We start from the raw sequence: 26,586 nt of genomic DNA on the forward strand, positions 1-26,586 counted from the left end.
ATGTAAATTTTCTTCTTTGGATAATCTTAGAATTAAGTAGTGGTATGCAGTATTTATTTATTTTACCTTTTCTTTAATTTGTATTAAAGTTTCCTACTAGTGAGCCCTGTTCACTTAATCCTTTGCAGCTGCTTTGCTCACCTGTGTTTCTGGACCCAAAAGCAGCCCCTAAAGAGTTTTATTATAATTTCCTTCTAAGTCCTCAAACCAGGAGGAATGTGTTTAAATACTTAATAGAGTCTCTGGGCTCTGGAATGTGGGGGGACCCCTTAGAATACCCTCCTTCAGGAGGGGCATGTTTCTTTCCCACTCCCCCGCTGATGCACATCACCTTCCTGGTAAAATGTGAAGACTTCTCCCCCACCCCGCAGTACGGGAAGGTTGGAACAGGATGGCCTTCCTCCCCCAGCAGCCAGTCCCAGAGCTTGCGGATACAGCCTCCACCCCCAAATTCATAGCCAAAGCCGTGTACCAGACGCCGATGAAAATCAGATTTGGATTTTCTGTTTTGTTCTTTCCCCAGTACCCTGACAAATCAATTGATTCATTGTTCTTGAAAATCTTCACTCTTTGGGCTTTCTGTGTGAGACAGAACTAGGCTTTTTCCTGCGCAGTTACAAGCCGAGGCTAAGCTATTTCAGCAATGTCGTCCGTGTGGATGTTGTCCAGAGCCTAGGTGTGCAGCGCTCGCTCGGTTTCCAGCGCAGTCCCCACGGACGAGTTTCCAGCCTCCGCAATCGGTGCTCGCTGCATAAACACCTGGCAGACTTGGACGAGCAGTTTAAAAGCCGCCACATGTGTCCGCCAGCGACAGCCAGCCGCGTTCCCCCGCGCTTGCCGGATCAAGGCTGCACAGACTTGGGTCTCACTCCTGCGGCCCCCACGGGGTGGATTAACCTTAACCTGCATAAAGATGCCAGAGCGCTGCCCCCGTAGTGTTTTCTGGATGGTGTGGCGTTCCAGCGCCTTTGCCGAGAGCCAGCTGTCAATCAGCATGTGTGAGAGGCGGTATTTGGGGCTGGACCAGGTGGCATTAGAGTCAGAGGTCAAGAAGAACCCCGGGGCTTGGGGTCGGGCCAAGGCTTCCTGTTAACCCTGTGGATGAAGGAGGCTGGCCCTGCCAGTGCCCTGGGGCGGGAGGAGGGCGCTGTGCACCCCGTGCCTGCGCCTGGGAGCCCTCCCGGGTGGGCGCGCGTGTGTGAGTGCGCGCGTGCACATGTGTGCGCGCGCGAGAGTACATGTGTGTGCGCGTGAGCGCGCGAGGAGGCACGCGAGCAGCACCCACAGGCCACACACAGCCCTCGTGGCCCCTCCACCTCGCCCTCTGCCGACCCGCGCCCAGGGCGGCCTCTCGCCCCAGCGGGCACCGCAGCCAAGCCGGGCGCGGCGGCGGCGCGGGGAGGTGGGGCTGGGGGAGGAGAGGGGGAGGGAGGCGGGAGCGAGGCGGGCGGGAGGGGAGGATCCGGGAAGTTCTAGGGGTATTTGACAGGAGCGAGGGAAGCCGCACAGGACGCGGAGGACCGCGCGGAGTGGAGCCGGTCAGGTCTGGGCCGCCTGGAGCGGAGCGGGGAGAGGACCGCAGCAGCCCCTGCCCGCCGGCCGCGCTCGCCCACCCGCTCACCCGGCCGCCTCGCCAGGGCGCAGGGTGCGGCCACTGCTCCGTGTGTCTCCCCGCCGTCCCCGCGCCGGGCCACCATGCTGCTGCCCCAGCTCTGCTGGCTGCCGCTGCTGGCGGGGCTGCTGCCGCTGGCGTCCGCGCAGAAGTTCTCGGCGCTCACGGTAAGCCCCGGCCCGCTTCGAGCGGTGCAGCCTCCCGCCGCTCCGCCGGCGCGGCTGGGTCCCTGCGATCCCTCCAAACCTAAGCGTCCCTGCCAAGGGCGCAGGTGGCCCTCGGGGGCGGTGGTGGCTCCGCTCGCCCGCGGGGCCCAAGCAGGTGGGGCCGGGCGGGTCCTGCGGCGTGTGCGCCTGGGACTGTGAGACCACCCGCTGCGATGGCTCCTGGGGACCCTTCCCCGCAGCGGGGTCCTCTGGTTCTATCCTTGGGACTCCTACCTGCCTCCGGCCCTGCCCCCGCTGTGCTGAGCTATGGGTCCTGCCAGCAGCAGATGAGTGGGAGTTTTGGGTGCGCTCCGGTGGGTGTCCTGCGTCCCGGGTTCACTGGTGGGCGGGGCCTGCGGGGTCTGGGAACGCGGCGCCCCCGGGGGACCCACCGGGACCGGCGCCCACGTCGCCCCACGCGGCCAGCGTGTCTGCGCTCGGCCGGTGCGCCACGCTGACCCAGTGGGCCCCACTCTGGGCCCATCCTCCCAGAGAGTGTACGTGAGCCGAGGAGAAGCAGATGGCATTAAAAATAAAAGATGATTTTTCACTCGCCTACGTGCTAATAGAGGAGCAGTAATGAGCGCTTTCCTTTCTTCTTGGGTCAGAAAGCGGAGGGAGGAGGCGGCTGCTCATCCCGCCGCGCCCTTGCCCCTCCAGGCCGCAGGGATGCTGCGCGATCCCGAGCGAGTAGGTCACCGCGGTTGACCGCTGTGTGTTTTTCTTTCTTAGCTGCGAGTTCTGTGCGACAGCCTTGGCCCGGCCGAGGCGCGCGGTGCCAACCATGGAGCTATGTATAGGGGCTGAGCCAATTCCGGGCTGGCCAAGCCACCGTGGCCGCCCGGCCAAGGCCCGGTGTCTGCAGCCCCTAGTGCGGGCAGACCTCGTGGGCTTGCAGTGTCTGCAAAACCGTAATTAATGCAATCTCCAGAAACGAAAACATTCCACTTAAATGTGTTTTTGAACAAGTGCTTGAGAAAACACGAAGGCAGAGAGAACATCTCTGGTGGGGAGACGCTTTTAAGTGGCCAGAGACTTGTCCTAAAGGTGTTTATTGTATGGAAAATAACAGTTGAAATGAGCTGTGGCTGGTTTCTGCTTTTCAGCAAAATTTGGAGCAGTTGTGGGATCGTTTGCCTTTTCCTTTTCTTAGGTTCTTTCTTCTTTTCTTTTCTTTCTCTCTTTCTCCGGGTTTTCTTCTAGCAGTGCTGGGGGAAGGAGTGCGAGAGTTCATTGTTCATACCTAAAATTCTTGTGCAGCAGGCCTAGGTCACTGCCTTGTGTCTCACAAATGACTTGTAGATTAGAAACTGCCAAGTGGAAGTTTTAAGGGAGTTTTCACAGGCTGGAGACCTTCTGTCTTCTCGGAGGGGACCCCAGAGTGCAGCTGCTGTACGCACTCCTGCACACGCACACGTCATGCATCCATAGGCACCCGTGTAATATAAAACCAGGCCCCCCACACACTTAAAGCACATCAATGGTGAGAGAAACTGAGACCAATTCTCAAAATGAGATTGTAGCATTTTCTTCCAGGGCTGTCGCAGCAGGTACCACAGTTGCCATCAATTTTCTGAAAGTGCAAAGAGTAGTCTGTCATCCACCTGCTGCCGGGGATGGGGGGTGGGGAGGGGTGGGGGTGGGGAGCCTCCACCACTGGTCGCACCTGGGAAAGAAGAGCCTGGTGGTTAGTGATTAGAGCGGGTTGGGAGGAGGTAGCTTTCCTGCCTTCTCCCCGCCCCTCCTTGCTTAGCTGTTTGCTTTCGCTCTCCCACCTGGCCTCTGAGACTGCTCCAGGGTCACCTGGGCTGCTGCAGTGCCAGCCACCTGTGGGCCCTGTTCAGGGGCCAGCACCCCACCCACGGCCCTCCCCACGAACACTCTGCCTAAAATTCCATTCGCAGATACAATGCTCTGCTGTTTTTGCATCCAGGAGAAAGGTTCAAAGCATAAAATACTTTGTTTTAATCCTTTCCACCCACTCCCCAGTCTAGAAAAATCAGGAATTAATTAGTGGGTTACAAAGTACTTGAGATAAGATTGAGATAAGATTGAGATTTAACTGGTCAGTGGGAGAGGTTAAACAGGCTGGATTTTTTTTTTTTTTTTCTTTTGTGGTGCTATCCTTTTTCAAATCACCTTCTGGTTTTTGGAAGTGTCTTGTTTCCAGGGATGCTTATTCAAAGCGTGTCCTTCCCTGTAAGATTTACCCTCTGAGCTTTAATAAATCCGAGAGGCAGTGTCTGCCCTGTAAGATTTACCCTCTGAGCTTTAATAAATCCGAGAGGCAGTGTCTGCCCATGTAGTGGGTGAGGCCACAGCTCCATGTCCTGCTGGATGTCCCCTTAGGCAAGTTACTGCATTTTCCTTGTCTGTAAAATGAGGATAAAATCATAGTATCTCTTTAGCATGCCATGAGGATTAACAGTAAACCTTCTAATATGTCCAGTATGTATTAATCCCACAATTAACATTATTTTTGATGGTGGCCATGCCATTGGTCCAGATGAGCGGGTTGTCATGACCATAGTTATCAATTCGTGTAGTGCTCAGGTGTGTTTGGAAATTGCTGTCTAGGTTTTTGCTTTCCACCAGCACTCGGGGCACACCACTGGGCTCTTGGTTAATGAGCTTAGTGGAGGGAAGTCAAGAAGGGCGGTGTAGGCAAAAGGGGTAAAAGTGACTCCCTACACCCTCTGTTCCAGCCACTTCTTCTCATCTAGAACTCGGGAGACTCATCAGCTCTCTGGGGGTACTGAGGCTGCTCGGGACTATGCAGTTGTCGTTTCTACCTGTGACAAGTGTGTGCTGTTTGTGAGCACAGCCTGGCCGGAGCATGCCACTGCTGCGGCCACCTCGGTCACTCTGTGTTCAAGACTAAGAGAACCCGCTTTGCTTGGGGACGATCTTTTCTTTTTTCCCCACCAAAGTCATTCCTTGCAAATGGCACTACAAGGCCCTTTGTGTCTTTGCTTATGACTTTCTGATGGCTTTGTGTCATCTCCTGGTTGTCTCTCAGACCTTGGTGTCACTTCCAGTCAGCAGTTGGCATTCTTAAGTGTGTCTTATACACCCTAATTTGGATGCAAGTCTATTTTCTTCCTTGGAGAAGTAGGTACATTCCAAGGCTAGACTGTGTCCATTTTTCTTTTAATTTCTGCAAATGACTGAGACTACGAAATAATTTCTAATATAAATTGTTTGGGTTACACATAATTATGTGCTTCAAAGAGTAAACAGACATGATCACAATTCTCCAATTTTGTCATGGATGTAGCTATATGAGTTTTGATGCCCGACCAGTAAGCTTGTGCCTAGATGTTTCTTCAGGTGCAACAAGGAACAATGTTACCTTTGATCCCTTTCCCAGGACTTTGGGGTTAGAGCCCATTGATTCATTTCAGAAGTGACTAAATGGCATTTTGCCTGTACTTAGAAGGCTGAAGTTAAGCCACCACCCTTCTCATGCCTTTTCTTTTTGCCAGTGTCAATGCTCTTCTAAGTGAATGTCCGAGACTTCACCGAAGGTATCGTCTCCACATTCAAGAGATGAGGAAACTGAAGTTTTGAAAGCCTCTGTAAAAGCCCCTGAATACTAAGCTATCTAGAGACTTCTAAATTCACCTGCAATTATTTTTCTCTCTTCAGGGGAAGCTCCTCGCACTATTTTCATGTAACCTTGAGGAACTTTGCAGTTCCATGCTGCTTTTCTTATCTCAGAGTGCAGCCAATTTCCATTTTGAACCAGCGCCTGCTCACACGGGGTCTGGCGCAGAGTGATGTCTGTTACTGATCTGGGAGGGTGTGTCACAACGGAGTCGAAATGGTTCTTCCCCACCCCTGTTTGGGTTTATTTGCTTTGAAAGAGACCGATATCTACCCACATGTACATTTAAAAAAATGTGTCATTATTAGCAAGTCCATGACAGGATTGAATACTGATCTTGCTGAAACATCCAAAGTAAAAGTGCTCTTCCGTGTCTGAGCAATTGTGCTATGGAATGTACACACCATCCTGTTTCGATGTTGTTCTCACTCAGTATTGGATACCCAAGGGAATGACTGTGTTTTCCCCTTCCTCTCCCGCTGCGAACGTGCCGAGAGTGTGTGATGCCCGGGGAAGGCCCCATGGACGGGCCCTGAGGTGGTTCAGGAGGAGGGAAATAAGCACAGCCCCAAATCTCCCACTGAGAAGCCCATCTGCATGGCGTCTAAAGCCCAAACATTTAGAAGAGTCGCTCTAATTTTGATTTGAAATCAAGACCATAAATAAAGCTATAATCAACTTCAAGCCCCAACAAGATTGTTCAGTAAATGGACGTTGGTGTAACATAGGTTGCCAGGGCCCTAAACGGAACAGATTTCTAAGCAATTCTATATGAAAATAAGCCTTGGTGACAATCCACAATTTTGGAATGGGGGCTGTTGTCAAGATTGTGGAACATTGGGTTGGAGTCAAGTGTAACATTTATATATTTCTGAATTAAAGGGTACACTATTACACATGTACATGACACGAGCCTCGAATAATAAATTTCCAGCAGGATTTTGAAGTTAGAGAAGGAAACTTAAGAAAATACTTTTCTTTTATGCCTGAGTTTATTCATAGAAGATGAGAACTGTCACCTTTATGTTTCCCCAATTGATGATGTTGAGGAACAGAACAAGGTTCCACCATTAATCATTGTGTATCTTCAAAGTTTGAATAACAGTTAGCGTATGGAGCATTTAACTGTAGTCCACCAAAAGAAAGATTTCAGAATAAATATTTTCTTGACTCCTAATTTCATATGGGCTAAAAAGTAACTACTCTAAATGTGAAAATAACAGATATTCTTATGTGACAGTCTCAGAATGACTTTTTTGATGAACCATAACTATTTCGGATTTTTATTACGTACAACACAGTGTGATGTGTTCACCAGTTAAACTGCCATCTAAGAGAAGGCGGCACGTGAGTACAGTACGTGCTCTGCTCTTTCTTCCTCAGTGTCTGTCCTTTCTTGCTTTACTTCTTCTTGTCCCTGTCATCTGTTTTCTTTCTCTTTTATGCTTCTGCCCAAATTACAAGGAACTCCCTTTGCTTCTCCTATTGCCAATATACTGACCATGAATGTTACTACTTCTATTTTGGCACTAGCTGAGATTCCACAGGGGTTTCCTACTTTCTGTTCCTCACATCCTTCCTCTGAGGGCGCTGGTGAGCTCCTGTCCGCGGGCCCTCCCCTGGGCTGAGCGTGTCCGGTGCGTGGGCCGCCGCAGTCATCCTGGCCCTGGCGTGGTCACGCTGACCCCACCCATCACCAAGCCCCCGAGCCTAGGGCAGAGTTTTCAGCAAAGGGAGTGGGAAAACTATTAACACGTGAGGTACCTGGCAAAGAGTCTTCCAGTAGAGCAAAGTCTCAGAAAGCCTGACGTGTTGTAGGTAAACCCAGCCACCTGTGGCATGTTGGATCCGGGGTCCAGAACGCCACACTATGGGACACTCTGTTAGGCCCATTTCATTTTGGGTATTCTGAGTCTGTTGGATTGTAGTTACTTCTTAAGTAACAAGTTCTTCAGTTTGGTGGCAAGAAGATGCTGTAGGGTATCAGTCGAACTTGCCTGAGTTGGGGGTTGGTTTGTCTCCTGCTGTGAGCGGTCATCCAGGCTCCGGAAACAAGCAGGACCAGCTGTGTGCCAGGCGGGCGCAGCCACAGTGGTCGGCTCCTTCTTGGGATTAGGAACATCGTCTGACTTCCCGGGGCTTCTCCTGCCCTGGCCAGTCCCTCCCACCCCACAGCCCACCAGGGACTGAAGATGACAGTCACATTCCCCGCTGCCCCTGGGCCAGACCAAGTCATTCCAGTGTTCCCCAGTAAGGACTGAGGAGGAGCTGGTGGTACTGAGGGCTGAGCTGTGGAAGAGAAGAACACCCGTGGAAGAGACCCTTTTCGGTTCTCTCCCATGAGGGTCACATTGAGCTGGACTTGGGAAGCCCCCTGGTGGGGACCTGGGCTTCCCCCTCCCCTCTCTGGCCCCCAGGGGCAGAAGAGAAGGCATTGCCGTCCCCCCTGCAGCCTTCGAAGGAGCTCGGTGCTGTCTGTCCTCTGACCGAGACGGCGGCGCCCCTGTGTTCCCGCTGATAAGCGCGACGAGTCCCTTGGTGCACATTTATGTTTAATGAACAGTTAAAAGGACTGATAAATATATTTTAGCACCTTGAGGAATGATAGAAAAGTGCATTATTTCAGTGAGTAGACTGATAATTCTAATTTCTTAGGGCACTTCTTTAGTTTTAGGGCAGGAAGATTGGAGTTGCCTTAGTGGGGTCTGTGTTTGGCAGGCAGATGTCAGCAAATCTTTTCCAAGGTCATGATGTTACTGTGCTGTGATTGTGCTGATCATTGCAGCTCTAACAGGCAACTCAGAACCTAACGCCAATTTCAATTTTTCATATCTAATGACCTTTTTTCCTTTCTTTGCTCACATCTTACCACCTTTGTGGCTCATTTCCAGAAAAACTGAACACGGACTTGCCTTTTCCTCATGGTGTCTCGTTAGCTGATTACTAACGTTCATGCAATATTCGTCCCTCTTCACAGGAATTTCACGCAAATGCTTGCTCTTTTATTATTCTGCCTCATCTTTTATAACATTAAGAAAATACATAAATCCAAAGTAACATCACAGAATCACTGTTACAAACTCTTCTCACATTTCTACTGACCACAGGAATGTTCTTCCCCACACTAGAAATCAAATTGTAGTAAAAAGACTTCATGAGATGCAGTCACTTCTATTTATAAGAAAGAATTAGTTTTACATATGAGGTAGAAATTTCAAAATAACAAAGAATTTTACATATATACTTATAATTTAAAAAATAATTTTAGAGATTTGAATGAAAATAATTGAGTAGAATTTAGTATATATGTCTTTGTTTTCAGTTATATATTAATTCATTCCAAATAGAATGTGGGTCTGTGTAATCACAAATTTGAAAAAAAAAAGTATAATTAAAATTAATTTTAAAAATTGACCTTTGGAGAAAGGGTGGTGTCCTTCCATTCTGTGGTGGCTGGAAGCCTCAGGACTGTCAAATAAATGGCATTTTGAAAGATCATAACCAGTTTGGGGCAATGAGGTTCCAGGCAGTGTAGTTCCCTGTGAGTGAAAAACACTCTCTGCTACGCTTTCTGTTGGATTCATGAACTTGACTACAGTGTGATACAATGTAGTGAGCACTGTGCTTTCCGCCGTGCTCTCATGTCTGAGGACAACCCAGTTAAATATCTTAATATGCCTGTTTTAAGAGGGACTGTCCTATTGTTTACAGTGACATGGCTGCTCAAAGAACAAACGGACAGTGCCATGGTCAGACCCCTCTCCCACTGGTGAGCACAGGGTTCCAGCTTCCTGCCGGTCCTGTGTCCCCAAGGGAAGGCCGGTGTCAGTCAACACACTGTAGCTGCTCCCTCCTTCAGATGTGCTCATCTGCGAGGAGGAGGAGGAGGAGGAGGAGGAGGAGGAGGAGGAGGAGGAGGAGGAGGAGGAGGAGGAGCGGGGGGGCGGGGAGCGGCAAGGACAAGAGGAGAAAAGGAGGGAGAAGGAGAGGGAGGAAGTGAAGCAGCTTTTCTGTTGAACCGAGTGGCGTAACATGACATCATGGCCCTTTTCAGACAGTCCAGGCCTTTGTGTGTGGAATACAAACACGTCTAACGTTTCAGACGTTGAAAACGGGAGCTGGTGTGAACGTACCGCTGCCTGCCCCAATGCCAGTTTCCACAGAGCAAGGATTCTTCTTGGACCCTGTGTAGGAAGTTGTCAGCAGGAAGTGCTGGGAGAGCTTTTGTTTCACTGCAGGCTGAGGGTCATGTAATCTTTACCACACGTGTCTGTGAATGAATCAGCAGGAACTGGCACCCTCTGTTTTCCAGGGGCCATTCACTTACATATTTAAGGAGGATGCTCGGGTCATCTGAGGACACGACCCCTCCCAGCACATCCATATCATCCCTGTCCCTGTCCCTGTCCCTCCACCGCCTACTCTCAGCCCGCTCTCTCCAGGACTCTGAGTACTTCGCGAAGGTGCAGTGAGATGTCGTCAGTCAGTAGAGTGCGGGTCATTCACTGGATGTCCCTTTCCCTCGAAAGGGGTCGTGTCGCCTGAGCCACTGCTCTCAGCCAGGGCCCAGCAGCCTCTGGCTGGTCAATATCCTTTTAAGACTGTGACCTTCGATCCAGACACGATATTTCACAAGTAGCTGGATGCTACGTGCAGAACATAACCTTTCAAGATGGCACTAGTTTGTGGTTGGCTAATGTTCCTAAGTGACTCACTAAATTCGAGATTCTGTTAAACTGGTCTCTACCAGTAGTTGTTTTTGTAAAATGTTTTGAACCTGTACAAAGTACTTTATACATTATTCTTATTAAAAGTAGATTTTCATCTTGATTCCATTATCCCAAGCTGGAATGTCCCCAGCAGTCAAGGCCAGTGTGCTGAGTAGTCCTGTTTCTTCCTGCAGACGCTGGGCCTTCCTGTACCTGAGGGGGCTTGGCCAGGACTCCTCCTGGGCGGCAGAGGCGGATTCCTCTCCACGCGCCGCCGCACTGACCACCGTCCCGGGGGAGCCCCAGGAGAGCTGGGACCTGACTCCCCTGCCCCCAGCCACTGCCCCAGCCAGCGATTTAAAAACCACCAATAAAGTACTAAACTGGACTCCCTAGTACGTGTAACTGGAAGTGTTACTCTAAAAAGCTTACGCTAATCCAGTAATTGACACCTTGTGAACAAGGTTGTTCAACCAGCTCTGAGTGCTCATGACTGTCTCTTTACCCCCATCCTGCCACCGGCAGGGGCCGTTTCCTGGAAACATGGGCACGTTCTTCTAAGTGACAGGATGATGCATCTGGTCCGTGGGATTAAGGTGCCTGAAATAATAATAAACTGTCTTCACACGCTGTACCCTTTTTCCTAAAATATGCCAGAGCCAGCTTTCTGTGCTTTCACAGATATTATCCCATTTGTCCTCCCACGATCCTGCCAAATAGCTCTCTGTGCACGTGTGTGTCCTGGGTGTGTGTGTGTCTCCTGGGTGTGTATACATTAGATTTTTGCAAACGCCTGAGGGTATAGAAAGTGAGCAACAGCTCCAACCTGAACACACATGTTTGCTAAGTTCTTTCTTCGCTGGCTACACAGAGACGTGCTTATGCTAATCAGTTCATTCTTAAAAGATTTATCTTTTGGAAGGAGTTGCCAAGGATGGCTCTTTCTGTCTATTCAGAGATATCATCCAGGTGGAGTCATGAATTCTTCTTTCCTACTCTTGGCGTCTCTCCTGCTTTCACCCTGCTTGAAACACCCAGAGCAGCCGCTTGGCTGGTGTGAGGAGAGGCCCGTTCTTGATCCACCACAGGAGGGAGCCCGAGAGCAGCTGGCCGCTGTCCTTTAGGGGAGGGGTCCTAAGCTGGGGCTGGGTTACGACCACCAGCAGAGTTTCTGCCACATTGATTTTAAAAATAGCCCAAGGACCTGACACTTCATACAGTTTAACTTTCCAGTTTTAACGATTTGGCTTATGAGGCAATGTGCTAAATTAGGGAATGAAAAAACGGGGACATTTTTACTTGATGTTTCTCATGACTTTATTTAGAAGTCTGGGCTATGTGTGTTGAATTCAGTATTACCACCCAACTATCAGATAAGAGCATTAAGTTATTAAAGTAGAATTCAGGTTTTAAAATAACCAAGTCTGGGAGGAACGTGAGGTGGGGCTGTCTGTGGGGCCCAGGACTGTCCAAATACGATGCTGTTTCCTTCCTGCCGAAAGGTCGGTCCCCTGAGTGAGTTGGGTTTTATTTAAAGCAATGGCTTCACTGGTTTTACTTGCTAAATTAATATTATATTTCACTGTTCTCCAATGATAGGAGTTCTCAGATATGTCATTTTTTACCCACAAGAACAATAAATGCAGCAAATCAAAACGTTGTGCACAGGCTTTCAAACGTTTTTCCTATTGAGTCTTTCCCAGTGAGGTCTTCACACAACTGTATGGAAAGAAAACTTTGGGAAGATAAATTACCGACCTCCATTTAGATACATTGTCATTAGATACTTCTTAGGAGATACATTGTCATTAGATATATTCTTATTAGATACATTGTTCTTACAAGATATGTTGTTATTAGGTATGTTCTTAATAGATACATTCTTATTACTAATGGATATGTTGTCAGTAGATACATTATTATAAATGCATTCTTAGTAGATATTTTGCTATTAATGTGTTCTTAGTAGATACATTCTTAATATTAACAGATACATTGTTAGTAGATACATTGTTATCAGATATGTTCTCAGTAGATACATTCTAACTGGCGCCTCACTGGAATCAGGCTTAGAAAGCACTGTGCATCCTATTTATATTCTTTGTATCCAAAAATCTGAAGGAAAGTTTTCAAAATCATTCGTGGCTCCATTTAGATTTAAATCACTATTCCTCTTCCCACATTTCTACCACTTTGTCTTTTTGTTTTATTTCTTAAGTGCCAGACATGTCTGCAGTTGTGCAGCCAACTCTGACTCTAGAAGTCACGGGCGGAGCAGCAGCTGAGGTACTGTGAGCCCTGCCCTGGTCTCCTCTGGAGCCCACGCTCGTCTCCGCTTGGCTGGGCCTGACAGCCATTCATCTGCGTGTCCCTGTGCGTGGCCGTGTGATCCCGCGCAGGGCGACGCAGTCTGCGGGCTCCAGGCAAGACCTGCTCCTCCTGAGACCCCGAGAGCAGGATGGGGAGGGCTCACTGGTAGGTGGTCTTGGGGGTCACAGCCTCTGTCTCTGCAGCAGAGTCCCCCTGCCTGAGCAGGACGCTGGGTCAGGAGGGCAGCCCGTCCCGTCCCGTCCCGTCCGAGGGCTTCCGGGCAGGGCGCTGGTCAGTCTGCTCAGGTGCAGGCACAGCTGGGCGCAGCCGCGTGTGCTGAGGTTTGCCTGAGGAGATGTGGCATCTCTCCTGCGGGGGAGGAACAGGGACGGGGGATGCTCCCGGGAGGCCGTGGGGTCAGCAAGCGACGGCACCGCACTCAGGCCGTCACTGCCCGCCGTTCTGTCTTCCCAGCTGTGCCCGTGTCTCTGGATCTGCTCCTTGGCCCTTCTTACTCTGCCTCGAATCTGGCAGAAATGATCAAAGAATTTCCCTGGCAAAGCCAAGGTGGGGAGGTAGAGGCTGATCTCTCTGTCTCTCTCTCCTTCTGTGTCTCTGTGTCTGTCTCTCTCTCACTCTCTGTCTCTCTCTCACTCTCTGTGTCTGTGTCTGTCTCTCTGTCTCACTCTCTGTCTCTGTGTCTGTCTCTCTGTCTCTGTCTCTGTCTCCCTCTGTCTCTGTGTCTGTCTCTCTGTCTCACTCTGTCTCTGTGTCTGTCTCTCTGTCTCTGTGTCTGTCTCTCTGTCTCTGTGTTTGTCTCTCTGTCTCTGTGTCTGTTTCTCTGTCTCACTCTGTCTCTGTGTCTGTCTCTCTGTCTCTGTCTGTCTCTCTGTCTCTGTCTCTCTGTCTCACTCTGTCTCTGTGTCTGTCTCTCTGTCTCTGTGTCTGTCTCTCTGTCTCTGTGTCTGTCTCTCTGTCTCACTCTGTCTCTGTGTCTGTCTCTCTGTCTCTGTGTTTGTCTCTCTGTCTCTGTGTCTGTTTCTCTGTCTCACTCTGTCTCTGTGTCTGTCTCTCTGTCTCTCTGTCTGTCTCTCTGTCTCTGTGTCTATCTCTCTGTCTCACTCTGTCTCTGTGTCTGTCTCTCTGTCTCTGTGTTTGTCTCTCTGTCTCTGTGTCTGTTTCTCTGTCTCACTCTGTCTCTGTGTCTGTCTCTCTGTCTCTCTGTCTGTCTCTCTGTCTCTGTGTCTATCTCTCTGTCTCACTCTGTCTCTGTGTCTGTCTCTCTGTCTCTGTGTTTGTCTCTCTGTCTCTGTGTCTGTTTCTCTGTCTCACTCTGTCTCTGTGTCTGTCTCTCTGTCTCTGTGTCTGTCTCTCTGTCTCTGTGTCTGTCTCTCTGTCTCACTCTGTCTCTGTGTCTGTCTCTCTGTCTCTGTGTTTGTCTCTCTGTCTCTGTGTCTGTTTCTCTGTCTCACTCTGTCTCTGTGTCTGTCTCTCTGTCTCTCTGTCTGTCTCTCTGTCTCTGTGTCTATCTCTCTGTCTCACTCTGTCTCTGTGTCTGTCTCTCTGTCTCTGTGTCTGTCTCTCTGTCTCTCTGTCTCTGTGTCTGTCTCTGTCTCCCTCTGTCTCTGTGTCTGTCTCTCTGTCTCTGTCTCCCTCTGTCTCTGTGTCTGTCTCTCTGTCTCACTCTGTCTCTGTGTCTGTCTCTGTGTCTGTCTCTCTGTCTCACTCTGTCTCTGTGTCTGTCTCTCTCACTCTGTCTCTGTGTCTGTCTCTCTGTCTCTGTGTCTGTCTCTCTGTCTCTGTGTCTGTCTCTCTGTCTCACTCTGTCTCTGTGTCTGTCTCTCTCACTCTGTCTCTGTGTCTGTCTCTCTGTCTCTGTGTCTGTCTCTCTGTCTCTGTGTCTGTCTCTCTGTCTCTGTGTCTGTCTCTGTGTCTGTCTCTCTGTCTCACTCTGTCTCTGTGTCTGTCTCTCTGTCTCACTGTCTCACTCTGTCTCTATGTCTCTCTCACTCTGTCTCTGTGTCTGTCTCTGTCTCCCTCTGTCTCTGTCTCTGTGTCTGTCTCACTCTGTCTCTGTGTCTGTCTCTGTCTCCCTCTGGCTATCAGGCGCTCACTCCCAGTGCCTCTCTCACTCTCCTCCCTGTGACCGCTGTCCTGCGCAGCGTGGCGGGCCGTGTGCACGCGTGGTCTCAGCGCGCACAGGCCGCCGCTCCTGTGCGGAGGACGCAGAGCCCGAGGGCTCCGGGCCGTGCGCTGCCCGGGTCGCACAGAGCTGTCTGAGAAGGAGAATTGAACTCACGCAGACAAGCTTCAGAGCCAAAATCTAACCGGCCTTTGTTTTTAGGTCACAATGTTTTGTTCACCTCTTCTTCTTCAAACGCTTTCGGGTCTCCCGGTTGCCCCCAGCCCTCGAGCGCCCTGTGACTCTGCAGCGTGGGGTCCGGGCTGTCAGGGTGCGGCCGCCCCAGAGAGCAGGCCGGGCCGTGACGCCCGCGGGCCTGTCCGAGACCAGGTGTCTGCAGGTGGACACCTGCCCTCCAGCCCAGCCTGGCGCAGCTCACTTTGGGGGTTTTCTGAGTGCACATGGAGAGCAGGGGCCTCGATGGAGAGGAGAGGAGAGACTCACAGCGCGACACGGGAGGGACCTTGATGTGCTGGACGGAGCCAGCGACTTTGCCACGAGGCAGGTCTGAAGGGCCAGGTGGGGGCTCCGGAGCTGAGCCCCGCGGGCCTGGCCTGGTGGGTGTCAGGGGCAGAGAGCCCGGCCAAGAGGGTACTCTCACTGGGGCCCCAGCAGGGCACAGGGGGCAGAACGGGACGGCTGAGGGTCCAGCTTGCGGGTGGCTCTCGGTGTGGCCTGTGCTGCTGGGGAGGGACCTGGCTCTGCCCTTCCACTGAGGCCGGACAGGGCCAGGCGGGGGCAGCTGGCTTTGGCCTAGTCTAGAGTTTTTAAAATGTGAGAGAATTAAATGGTGAACTTTGTAATAGTCTTGTAATTTTCACATGTGGCCTTTTCTCCTAGCAGTTGCTGTCTCTGAGCAGAATCAGAAATGCCGAGTTTTTGGGGGGTTGGGAGTGGCAGGAAGGACATTGGCCCAGTGGCCACCCAGACCCAGGGCTGGCCCAGCAGGTGGGTGTGGGGGCTGCCACGGCTTCCCTGGCTGTGGGGTGTGGGCCTGGCTGGCCTTGGCGTTTCTCCCTGCAAACGTTCACACCGTGCCCGTCCTCCTTCCCTTCTCAGAGTTTGCTTCTGAACAACGTGTGATGCTTGTTCACCTTGAAAAGGTTACACAGCAGAATCCGTCATTTAAAAACAGCAAAGGAAAACACACAGATTTTGTCATTATTTCTGGGGTCTGACTCAAGATTCCTGTTGTCGAATGTCACAGCAAGGACAGAGGACTGCTGTATGGCGGGTGGGTCAGAGGCAGAGCTGATGAGTTGGGAACAAACAGACCTACCCCAACCTTGTGCAGATGGCAGCCCTGGGATAAGATTGCAGGTGACAGAACCAACCTGCTCAAAGCGCCGTAGCTCGGCACCATGGAGGAAAGTGAAGATGACACATGCTCTATAAACCTACGTAAAAGTCTAGACAAAGTCGCAGTGTCTCTTCCCCTATTTTAGGTCTAATCCAGGGAAAGCACAGGACTCTGGCCAGGGAAGAAATGGCCGAGCCCAGCCTTGGGGCTGTGCGGTGACCCGGCCGGGGCCAGGCCAGACGCCTCGACCAGGCCCGGCTGGCTGGAATCAGGCAGCAGAGAGGTGGCTCAGCCGGTCCCTCCCAGCCTCGCTCCTGTTCCCCGGGACCCCACAGCACTTACGAGGGTCTTCTTGGTGCCAGATGGAAGCAGCTCTCTGATGTGGGGCTTCCTTCCCTCGGCCTGGAACTGAGGCTTGAGGTGGACTCTCCAGCCAGTGCTGGGCTGTCTGGCTGTGCTCACCACAGTCTCAGGACCGGGCCTCGTGGTGTCTGGGCCACAAGTGTCATCAACAGGAAGCAAAGCTGGGATTCCCAGGAGAGGACCCTTCAGGCCTCCCTTTAGGTGGGGGCGAGGAGCCTGTTGCAGAGCGTGGAGGGGAAGCGAGCGGCTCAGACAGGGACGGGGCGGGGCTGCCATGTTCACGGCAGCCAAGGAGCTCTGGGGGGTCGGGGGAAACAGCAGCTGCAACGTCACGACACTAAGACCATTGGAATTTGTGAGGAGAACTGTTCGGGGACCAGCATGCACACGCGTGTTGGACAGGGTCAGCATTCTATGTCACACCTGGGCTTTTCCTCTGGCAAACCACACACAGTTTGGGAGAGACGGCAAAGCCTGGCCTGGGTGTCCTCAAACTTCCCTCGACACTGCCCATGTGGCTGAGCCCCTCCTGGCTCTGTATCACCTTGTCCCCTGGACACGGTGCCTCCTCTACTGTCCACAAAGGGTGTCAGGAGGAAGAGGCACTTAAACACTTGGAGCAAAAACACAGGGCACCTCCACAGCGGTGTCGTCCACTCTCCACACTGCACAGGTCAAAACCGAACTTACAAGCAGCCCCGGCCCCAGTGTGAGCCCTGCGGCCGTGGACAGGATGCCACCGACCTTCTCCAACAGGCTGGCGCAGCGTGCGAGGGGCTGGGCTGAGGACAAGGGACGCAGTGACAAATGGCACTCAATGCCGGCACTCAAGCCGGGTTACTTAATGCTTTCGTGTTGCTTGTGGGGTGACTGGCAAGGATGAGGTGACCTGGAGTCGTCATTGTAAATACGCGGGTGCTGGGTCCCAGTCATGTGCATGTGGTGAAATAGTCGTCACGGATCACGAGCCGATGACATGTCCCTCAGGCCGCGGTTGTGACGGCTGCCGGGGGTGGGAGCTCGGCCTGGCGCTGTGCCCTCCCAGCCCATGCAAGTCCTCTGATCTCTCTGGGGACGATGCCACGAGGTCGGCCTGGCGGTGGAGGGGGATACAGGCAGCTCGGAAGCTCTGAGTTTCTCCGAGAGTGTTTTCTTCTCTCTCTCCTTCCCTTTCTAATTAGCGCAGTAGAAACATTCCTGCTGATTCTTTTTTGTTTTTAGTGTTTTGGGGGTGACTCCTGCAGCCCGGGTACCGTCTCTCTGGTGAGAGTCTCGGCCCAGCCTGTGGCCAGTCATCCCCACCCGCGGGAAAAGCGGACACTGCAGGCCCTGTCACTCGACGTGCTCCAGCGTGGACTTTAGTGCGACAGGGGCCTGTGACCTTGTTCCGCAAAGATTTAGAGATGGGGATGTTGGAGGGGCTTCAGGCGACACAACCCTGTGGGTGTGATGACGCCAGGGCTTCCTGGAGAGTCTTCACACCCGAGGGTGCCGCCCTGGGCCTCCCTCGACTTGGCTGGGCCACCAGGGATGCCCAGTGGCCCCCAGGCAGGGGACATTCGGTCGGCTTCCGCGGGAGGGAGAAGGGCCCAGTGCTCACCAGGGGCATCGCGCTGCCCGTCCCGGGGGTGCCGGCAGCTCCGGTGTGAGCTCCGGATCCAGTGCTCACTGTGGGTTGGGCCAGCTCTGGGTCTCAGTCTTCTGTGCTGTGAAATGGGGCGGGATGTGCTCCTTCGGCCACCGCGCTGTGTGACGTCGGTGTGCCCTTCCCTGCTGCAGGGTGAGGCCCCGCTGCTCAGGGCAGAAGCAGAGGCCCCCGGACCTGGGGCAGCCTGTGCCCCGCCCTGCGGTCTGCAGTGAGGCAGTGGTGCAGCCCTCGTCCTGCCACACCCTGGCCTCGCCGCGTCCCCTGCTGCGGGTCTTGGCTTCTCCTCCTCTCTTTCTGCCACCGGGGCCACGTCTCGGAAGGTGGCCTGGACTCGGGACAGGCTTAATGTCCCCTCTTCAGTACAAAGGCAGTAGGAAGCTGGGACACATAGTTAGGAATATCATTATATTTATTCTCATTTTATAATAATTAAAAGCTGATTTATCTTATTAAGTGTGTCTTGCAAATTAGCATAGTGTAGAGATTTAATTTTATGGGAATTAAGTACTCCCCAAGTTGTGGTGAAGAATGTGGAGACGTCGGCCACCACAGGTCGTGTTTCCGTGGTGTTTGCTGTCTCCAGGGCCCGGTTCAAACTGCCTCACCATGCTGACCCTCAGGCCCAACACATTCGCACCGCACAGATGCGGAAACTGAGGCACAGATGAGCAGGGTGACCTGCCCAGTGGACGTGACAGATGGAGTCCTGCGGCCGCCAGGGCAGGGCCTGGGCCGACTCCAGGCACCGGGAGGTTAGACAGGAAAGTCACACGTCAACCCAGTCACGTCCGCGGGGACTTGGAGCCAGCGGTCCGAGCCTTGTTCATGGCGTCTAGGGTTCCGTGGACCTGCTTTATCAACGCCGCAGACTCCGCTGGGTCCAGTGGCGGAACCTGGGTCCTCTGCAGGGAGCGCAGCATCCGGGCACAGCCGGAGAGGACGTGTCGGCAACATCTGGAGGGAGAATTCTCCGGACGCTTCCGCGAGTGCGGCTCAGTCCTGCCGGGGATGGGCCGAGGGACAGCCGCGAAACTGGATCCTGGCGTCCAGCTTCACAGAAGGAAGCGCGGTCTGGCCCCTGGCAAGCCCCGGGCAGGCGCCGGCCTGGTGGGCACGGCCCCGGCAGGCTGTCGATGTTGGCCCGGGGCTTTCCTGAGCTTTGGTTTCCTCATCTGTCAATCACGTGGTTCTCCCAAGTAACAGGCTTCCATGATCTTGACTGACGGGTGTTTTTCTTGCTGAAATTTTCAACTCTTTGGAAAATCTTCAGAGATACTTTTTAAATTTTGCCAATGAGATAAAACTCACCTGCAGGGACTGATGCCCAGGAGACACTCCCAGGCCTGCTCATTTGCCCGGAGCACGAGGCTGCACACGCAGGGCAGCCGGGCACACTTGAGACCATTGCCGAAATGATGACAAAATCAGATGTAATAAATCCCCTAGACCCCAGTCCTCCAAGCGGTTTCTCTGAAAGAAATTATGGGAGATTCTCTTAAGGAGAGTAAAGAAAATCTAGAAGCAATATAACCACATAACAGGCACTTTCTACGGATGCTGACCCGTCACGGTGCACCCGATGCTTTTGGGGCGTCCCCTTCCAGACTTTTCGCATGTGGTTTTTAAAAACATTGTTATGATGAGAACATGCACCAAACGTTCTCTCTTTTTAACTGAGTAATTTTTTAGGGGCAGACCCACTGGAGCCCCAGAGAGGGTATTGGGGGTCTGTCCGCCCAGGCCTGGGTGTCGGGGTGGGGCCAGGTGTGCAGCCCAGCGTTTGGGACCAGCCTCTCCAACTTCCTGCCAAATTCCTCGCTGGCTTGGATTTAAAGTTCAATTCTTGCCGCACTTTAGCATTGAAGTTGAAGTTGGTTTCCACGTCCAAACCCTCCTGGTATCTTACATTCATTATTTTGAAGAACTTATTTTGGTAGAAATGTGTTAACAGACAAAGGCATCACTTGTTAAAACGAAAGATGCATGATGATGTGAACACGTTGTGGATGTCCTTTGATTAAAATGCTTGTTAAGTAACGAGTGACTGTCGGTGCGTGGGGCCAGCGTGAGGCGGGGCCATGGGACATCCCAGACTGTGGCTCCGAACATGGGAACTTCTGGCTGTGTCTGCAGAGACCCCAGGCTGTGGGCAGCATTTGGGTTGACGGGATGAGGAACATTTACCTCATTCCCTGGTGGTGGTACAGGCACTATGGATTTCAAGTGAATAACTTGTAAAATTTTGCTGGGTACCTTTCAGAGAATACCTAAAAATCACAATTTATAGGACAACTTTCTAGGTATTTGCTTGAAGCAAACTAAGGCTTAATGTTCCAGTGACTTTTCACTTGACGACTGTGTCTCTTTCCCTAACGGTTTCTTTAGTTTAGTCAGAGTCTGATGTGGCGTTTCAGAGCAGTTTGAAGCATTTTGGACGCTCACGGAAGTCTTCACTCCAGCAGCACGTTTAACCCCGGTGCAATCTAGCTGTTTCACGTGCGGAGAGAGATGCCTGATGAGGACAGTGACGCAGACTCACTACCCAGGGGACTTTCCCTACACGCTTGTTTCCAAGGTGCTCCCGTCCTGGGACTCTGCGTCCAGGGCTGCTGTCGTCTGGGCAGCCGTGGTGTCTAAGTCCAGAGCACAAACATGTGAACGGGCAACTTAGCAGTGAGACGACACCTTAGTTCTCTGGGAATTTAGTCAGACCCTCTGACTGTCGCTGACTCATTCTTTCTTCCCCTCTTCCCCTCTAGTTTTTACTTACAGAGGATTTTTTACGGTGGTTCTCCGTGTCCAGGTCAACTAAGAGTTGTGAGCTGTGCCCCCTCCTCCCGCTAATCCTCTGATTTTTGCCCTTAACTTTCGGGCAGTTTTTGGTTGCACGAGCGATTCAGAGGCCAAGAACCCGTCCGTTTAGTCTGCTCCTTAGGAAATAAGGATTCCGTTTCTGTGAAGTGTGATTGAGACTATTTCCCATTCTGAAGCTCGTGCTAAGCTGTGACAAGTTGTCTCTGGGGAAATTTTACCTTTGCAGTGAAGCCGAGATGAAGCCGTGAGCGTGTCCTTGCTGGAACTGCCCAGGGTCGGCAGGTTGGGTCACCCTCTCCGTGCACTGCTCAGGCCTGGCCCCGTCCCCTGAGGCCCTGCCAGCCCCGCTTCCCTTGACGCTTCCCAAGCTCTCAGGGGTCTGCTGCTCCAGCCGGTGGTCCCCACCCTTCTCCCCAGGGGTCCTGCGTGGGAGACCTCACCTCCTCCTGGCTGGTGACCTCGCATGGGCTCCCGCTCGGCCTTCCCAGTGGTGGGTTATGGCGAATGGCAGGAGGTCGCATGGCTTGAGTGTTCCACGGAAATGAAGTCTGCGGCACTGCAGAGACATTTAGGTGGAGGAATAATGTATTCAGAGGATTTAGGGAGAAAACGGTTTGGGTCTAAGCGTCTCCATGTTACTGCGGTGCACCCTTTCCAGGAATGACTTGAGCGCTGGCGCTGCCACCCACTCTGCCAACCCTCTGGGGAAAGCCGCGGCCTTCAGGGGGAGGGTGGAGGCGGGTGCACCTTCGGGCCAAGCGCCGCCCGCAGTGCGCTCAGACTCGCGCGGTGGGAAGGCTGCCACGTTTATTTGAGGACGATCTTTGGATCAGAAAGTGGCCCCCTTCCTACAGGAAAGCGGAACCCGGCTGTCACGTGGAGATTGCTCCTCGAGTCCCTGTCCCCCACCTCTGCCCCACCCCCCGGGTCTCTGTCTTTAAAACACGCTACTGAACAAAACTCAAACCACAGGAAATAGTGAAATGCAGTATGGGAATTATTTTCTTACTGTGGACTAGTAGACCCGGTTTTTCTATATTTACCCTAAGGATAATCTCGTTTTAGTAAACGTAAAACACTGGCCGTGAGGAAATGAGGTTACAGCTCTGGAAAGTTTTGATCAACACAGTGTCGGCAGCTGAGCTGGCCTCTGCTGACAATCTTGTGTTCTAGCATAACAGGAGGTGCCCAATAAGGCGTGGGAAAAGCAGTCATTTTGAGTGGTTTGAGAGGTTAGTGAAATCTGCTAGTTTTCATTTTTCCAGTTAATGCCTGTCAGCGTTTGGGGGAGTTTGCTATCAGAGCATGGAGGGGTGTGGAGACGTGGGGAGCGGAGTCGCCCCAGCGGCGAGGTGGATACCAGGGAATGAAGTGCGATGTCTGGAAGCTGAAGGAGGAAGATTGAGGCTGCTAGGCAATATCCTGTGCTCGCGGGGAACATCATCCTGGAAAGATATCTCCTTCCTGACACCTCCGCGCTGACCTCTGGAGACCGGGGGGCCAGGGGGGGCCAGGCGGAGCCGGGGCTCGTGGCTGCTGCTGTCAGGGCTTTCCCTGCAGAGACGCCCCGAGGTGGGACTGGGACCAGGTCCTGCACTGAATCACGTTTTATCGCCAGGATTCAAACCTCCTCCTCGTCGATACCAGCTGTGGGGCGGCCCCCGAGGCTTCGTACCGGCCACGGACGGTGCCGTCGCGCGTTGAATGTCTGCCGGCAGGGCGGCTTGTCTAGGGCCATTTCTGCGTGGATTATTTTTATTGCAGAGGGGCAGACGAGTTCTCCAAGAAGGAAAGAACATTTTGGGATCATTAGCAAGGGACTGGTTCAGATATAATGTTTCATAAATATTTAATCAGGTTTTCCTTTTTTCTTTTTTTTTTTTTTAACATGCCTCCTACATCTAAGCTTCAAAAACCAAAATGCCAGATACAACTATTGTAGTATTTCTATTAAACCACCAGTAAGCAACCCAACCCTGAAAGTATTGTGTGTCCCGGCTTTTTAAAAAATTATTTTTGAATGTGTAAGTGGTAATATTTTGAAGATTTCCAGCTTTCTCTCCAGATTGCACTAGTTTACCTTATTCTACTATCCTAGAAACAGATCCCTCTGAGATAATTAAAGAAAACCAATTGGGAGAGGAATAAAAATAACGTACCAGGTGGAAAGTTCTCAGACAGATCGTGGGTACAGACGTGCGCTCAAAGCCCGAGAGGGCCCCGCAAGGCTGGGCCTCAGACAAGCCGAAGGGCCTTGGCCGCCCGCTGTGGTCCTGGGTGGGTCGAAGCGCCAGTGTCCGCGAAGGACCTGCGGCCCCACCGATCGTGGGACACCCCTGCCCAGAGAGGAAGTTTCTTACTTCTGGGAGACCCCGCGCCTGCCCTGGGCAGACCGTGTTTACAGAGCTCCCCCCCAGAGGAACGAACCTGACCATTGCAGCTTCCTGCTGCTGTTTCATCTGCTGCTTTTTGCCAGAGCTTCAAAACATGCATTCTTGTCTCTTTTTAACAAAACATGAATTTCCCTATTTGTTCACCTATTCTTTACTCAGTAAAAACTGGCCGGACCTGCAGCTATTTTCTGTGGTCTGTTTTGACTCTCAGCTGTCGGGAGAGTCCACCCTTTGCTTTTGGGTCTAGGTGATGAGCCAGCAGACTTGGGACACTTCTGTTTCCCCCAAAGTTTCTAAGCTTGCGGAGATTTTCTCTGGTTGTCAAGACTTAGGTGCAACTTAGGGGCACAGAGTTCTATACTGATGAGCCATCAGCTGAAAAAAAGATTTGCAGGAAATGCTGAGAGAGTCTGAATCACTCTGGGTTGTGCGTGGACAAATGAGTGATGTCTGAAAATGGCATCCTTTCTCCTGCCAAGAGAGTCCTCGTGCGAGTGACGGGGGTGGGCGGTGCTCTGGCCGGGCTGAGATGCTGTCCCTAGAGCCCGAGTCCCACTCGTCTGCGCGCTGTGGAGGCTCCACCGGGACGTGCGGGCTGCTTCTGCCAGCTGGTCGCGGGGGCGCGTTGGGGACACTGGGGCAGCCTTCGGAAGGGTGGGGCTCGGTGGCCAGGCCACTGCCTGTGGCCTCGGTGGACGAGGAAGCCTCTCACCCTCCTCCTCTGCTCTTCTCAGCTGCAGCGGGTTTCCGAGGGTGCCAGGTACACGTGTCACAGCACTTGTGCCTACGCGTCACTCGAGCTTTCTGTGTCTGTCCCAGAGGACACATGCTTCAAACCCCCGCTCGCGAAGGGCGCACCTCAGTGTGTTTGTCCCCACCTCGGCCAGGGCTGGTGTGGGGAGGGAAGCGGGCTGGGGAGCGGCCTGGGGACCAGGGCCAAAGGTCCAAATCCTCTCAGAAGCCTGGTTTCCCCCATGTTCCAGTTGGGCCAAGGAATGGGGACCAGTGCAGCAGGGCGTCAATCCAAAGCCGCTGACGTTGCCCTGGAAGAGGCAGCCCTGCAGGGGCTGAATCCCCTGTCCCGCTCCGCACGGAGGGTGATGGCGCGGCTGGGGCTGTGCCTCCCAGGGCCACGCGGCTCCTGTGGCCGGACGGGCTCTGGGCTAACAGCATCAGTCCTTTCACGGGTGGGGGCTTAATGCCTCGGAAGTGACAGGGCCGCTACAGTCCCAACTGCAGTGGGAAAGTCACCGACAACCAACTCAATACAGTCAAACTGAAATAAAAATTGTATTTTTTACCAGGATGAATTTTATAATATGTGAAATACGTCTTAATGAAGCTGTATAAAATCATACTTTTATATAAGATGTTTTATGGAGTTCACTCAGTTACCATCCCTGTTGCTCAGGGGTTATAGTTCTTTTGATTTCCCTGCATGGGCCATTCTTATTCGAATTTTTCTTAAATTCAATATGCTATCTGTTATATGAAAAGATTTCCTATGTATGTAATGAAACTGTAGCCCCCAAACCTGCAAAATCCATCTACATTTCTTAGGATGCACAGTATTGTGTTTGTTTTTAAAAAATAATAGATGCACTTTATTAACATTGACCCTGTTGTACAAGTAACCCTGGGAAGCTTCGAGGCTCGTGCTTTCGTCCCCCCTCGGCTCACGTGACACTCTTGCTGGGCCAGTGTCAGAGGCCACGGCGGAGTCGGCAGCTGCAGACACACCATCCATGCTCGCCCGCACTTGCATCTCGGAGGGCAGACGCCGCGCTGGCTCTCACGCCCCCCAGCAGCGCCAGCAGGTGAGGACCGCGGGAGGCCAGGGCTCTGCCAGTCTTGCCGGAATTCTCCGAGCACGCGCTCTAAGGTGATTGCAGACCGTTCAGCCTCGTGATTGTCACGCCTTTGGAGCCAAGGAACCCTCCACTCAAAAGCTGTGGGTGCTCCCCGGGAAAAACCTCCCCTCCCCCGCCGCCTCCTGCCTCGGCGTTGAGCATCATTTCATTATTCCGACTGACCACCTCGATAATGAAGTATTTTATGTGCAAAGCTCATTTCTGCATCTCTCAGTAAGGTCTCTAAATAGTAGTTTGAAATGTAAGTGGTCTTATTGATGATTCCACTTTCTTTGGTCCCCAGGGAAAACGATAGTGACAATATAACTATAACCATTAGGTGCAGAAGTCAGCATTTTTGGAGCAATCGTCTGAGACAGGTCTGACCAACTGTGGCTGGTGGACGAAACTGTGCTTCCCTCTCAGCAGCTTCCTCGTGTTCTTGCTACTCACGAGCCAGAACCAGCTGCAGAACTGGCCACACGGTCCTCTGTTCTTAGTCTCAGAGACGCTAAGTGTCCTTGCCCTGGCTGGGGAGGCCGGTTCTCCGCAGGCCCCGACTGGCGGAAGATCTGCATCCACAGATAGGACAGGCGCTTCCAGAATCCTGCCACCCCCCCACCTCCATCCCCCGAGAGAGCAGCCGGGAGGGAGCAATTTCAGCTGCAGTTTTGCCTCCCGGAGTTTTTTATTTTCTTGGAAGCTCCCTAACTGGGCAGTGCGTTTGCCAGTGGAGAGTCTGGCAAAGGTGCAGCGAGTGAGGCTTTGCTGGGGTAATTTAGCATGTTTTGTAAACAGACTCGGGGTCACCAGTTTATATAAACATGAACTTAGGAGATCGATAGCATTCAGAGGCTCAGGGGTTGAATACAGAAGCAATTTTCTAAATCTTTCTGTTTGTAAATGGTGTCCTGAAATCAATAAACTTTAGTAATTTGAATCATCGTGCAAATTCAGACCCGTACTGGAAGCCAAATCACAAGCTTTTGTGGTAAAAATAAGCAAAGCCTTTGGTTCTCCACCAACTAGCCGGTCGGGGCCGATGACATTTACCGAGGCGGAGAGCACTCACCGCATTGCAAGCACGGCCGGGACGCCTGGTCCACAGTCTAGAAAGGCTTCCTCATCCCTTCAAGAACATTGAATGGAAATTTCCAGTTCATTCAGCGAAATCGTGCATTTGTCTTTTTCCTTGTCTTTCGGCTGCAGGACTAAATTAGAAACAATAATTTTCTCTGAGTTTGATCTGCTTAGAGACAATGCAAAAGAAATTTAAAATATATTCCTTTCCCCACATTGGCCTTTAGAAGTGGCAATGTGATTTACTGCAGCCCTCTCTGGTGTGACCAAGGCTGATCTCGTCAGAGCACTCGTAGGAGGGGCCCAGACGTGCTTGGTTTTAAACTGGGCTTTCGGGGGCCTCCCGCATGGGACGTTTCAGCATCGCGGTCTTAGCATGCTCAACGTGCTTGTCGTCTTCAGCGAGCCCCTTCAGACATAGACCCCACCGTTTCCTTTACAAAGCATCTTTGCTTGTTTATGAAAAATACCTGCCAGTTAAGCTATTTTGCCATACAGGTATAATTTATTAT

General features: G+C 52.2%; 1 protein-coding gene across 2 annotated transcripts in view; it reads left to right on the forward strand.

Annotated features, from left to right (window-relative positions):
• The first annotated feature begins 1,505 nt into the window (after positions 1-1,505).
• The window catches only part of SMOC2 (SPARC related modular calcium binding 2), a 150,689-nt gene continuing 125,608 nt past the window's right edge, over positions 1,506-26,586 (forward strand). For both annotated transcript variants that reach the window (XM_069487770.1, XM_069487771.1), the window contains exon 1: positions 1,506-1,779. In XM_069487770.1, coding sequence (XP_069343871.1) covers positions 1,696-1,779 — 84 coding nt within the window. In that variant the 5' untranslated portion in view covers positions 1,506-1,695. The remainder of the gene's footprint in view (positions 1,780-26,586) is intronic.

Source organism: Eulemur rufifrons, chromosome 15 (genome assembly GCF_041146395.1).
Source record: "Eulemur rufifrons isolate Redbay chromosome 15, OSU_ERuf_1, whole genome shotgun sequence".
Classification (NCBI taxonomy): Eukaryota; Metazoa; Chordata; class Mammalia; order Primates; family Lemuridae; genus Eulemur; species Eulemur rufifrons.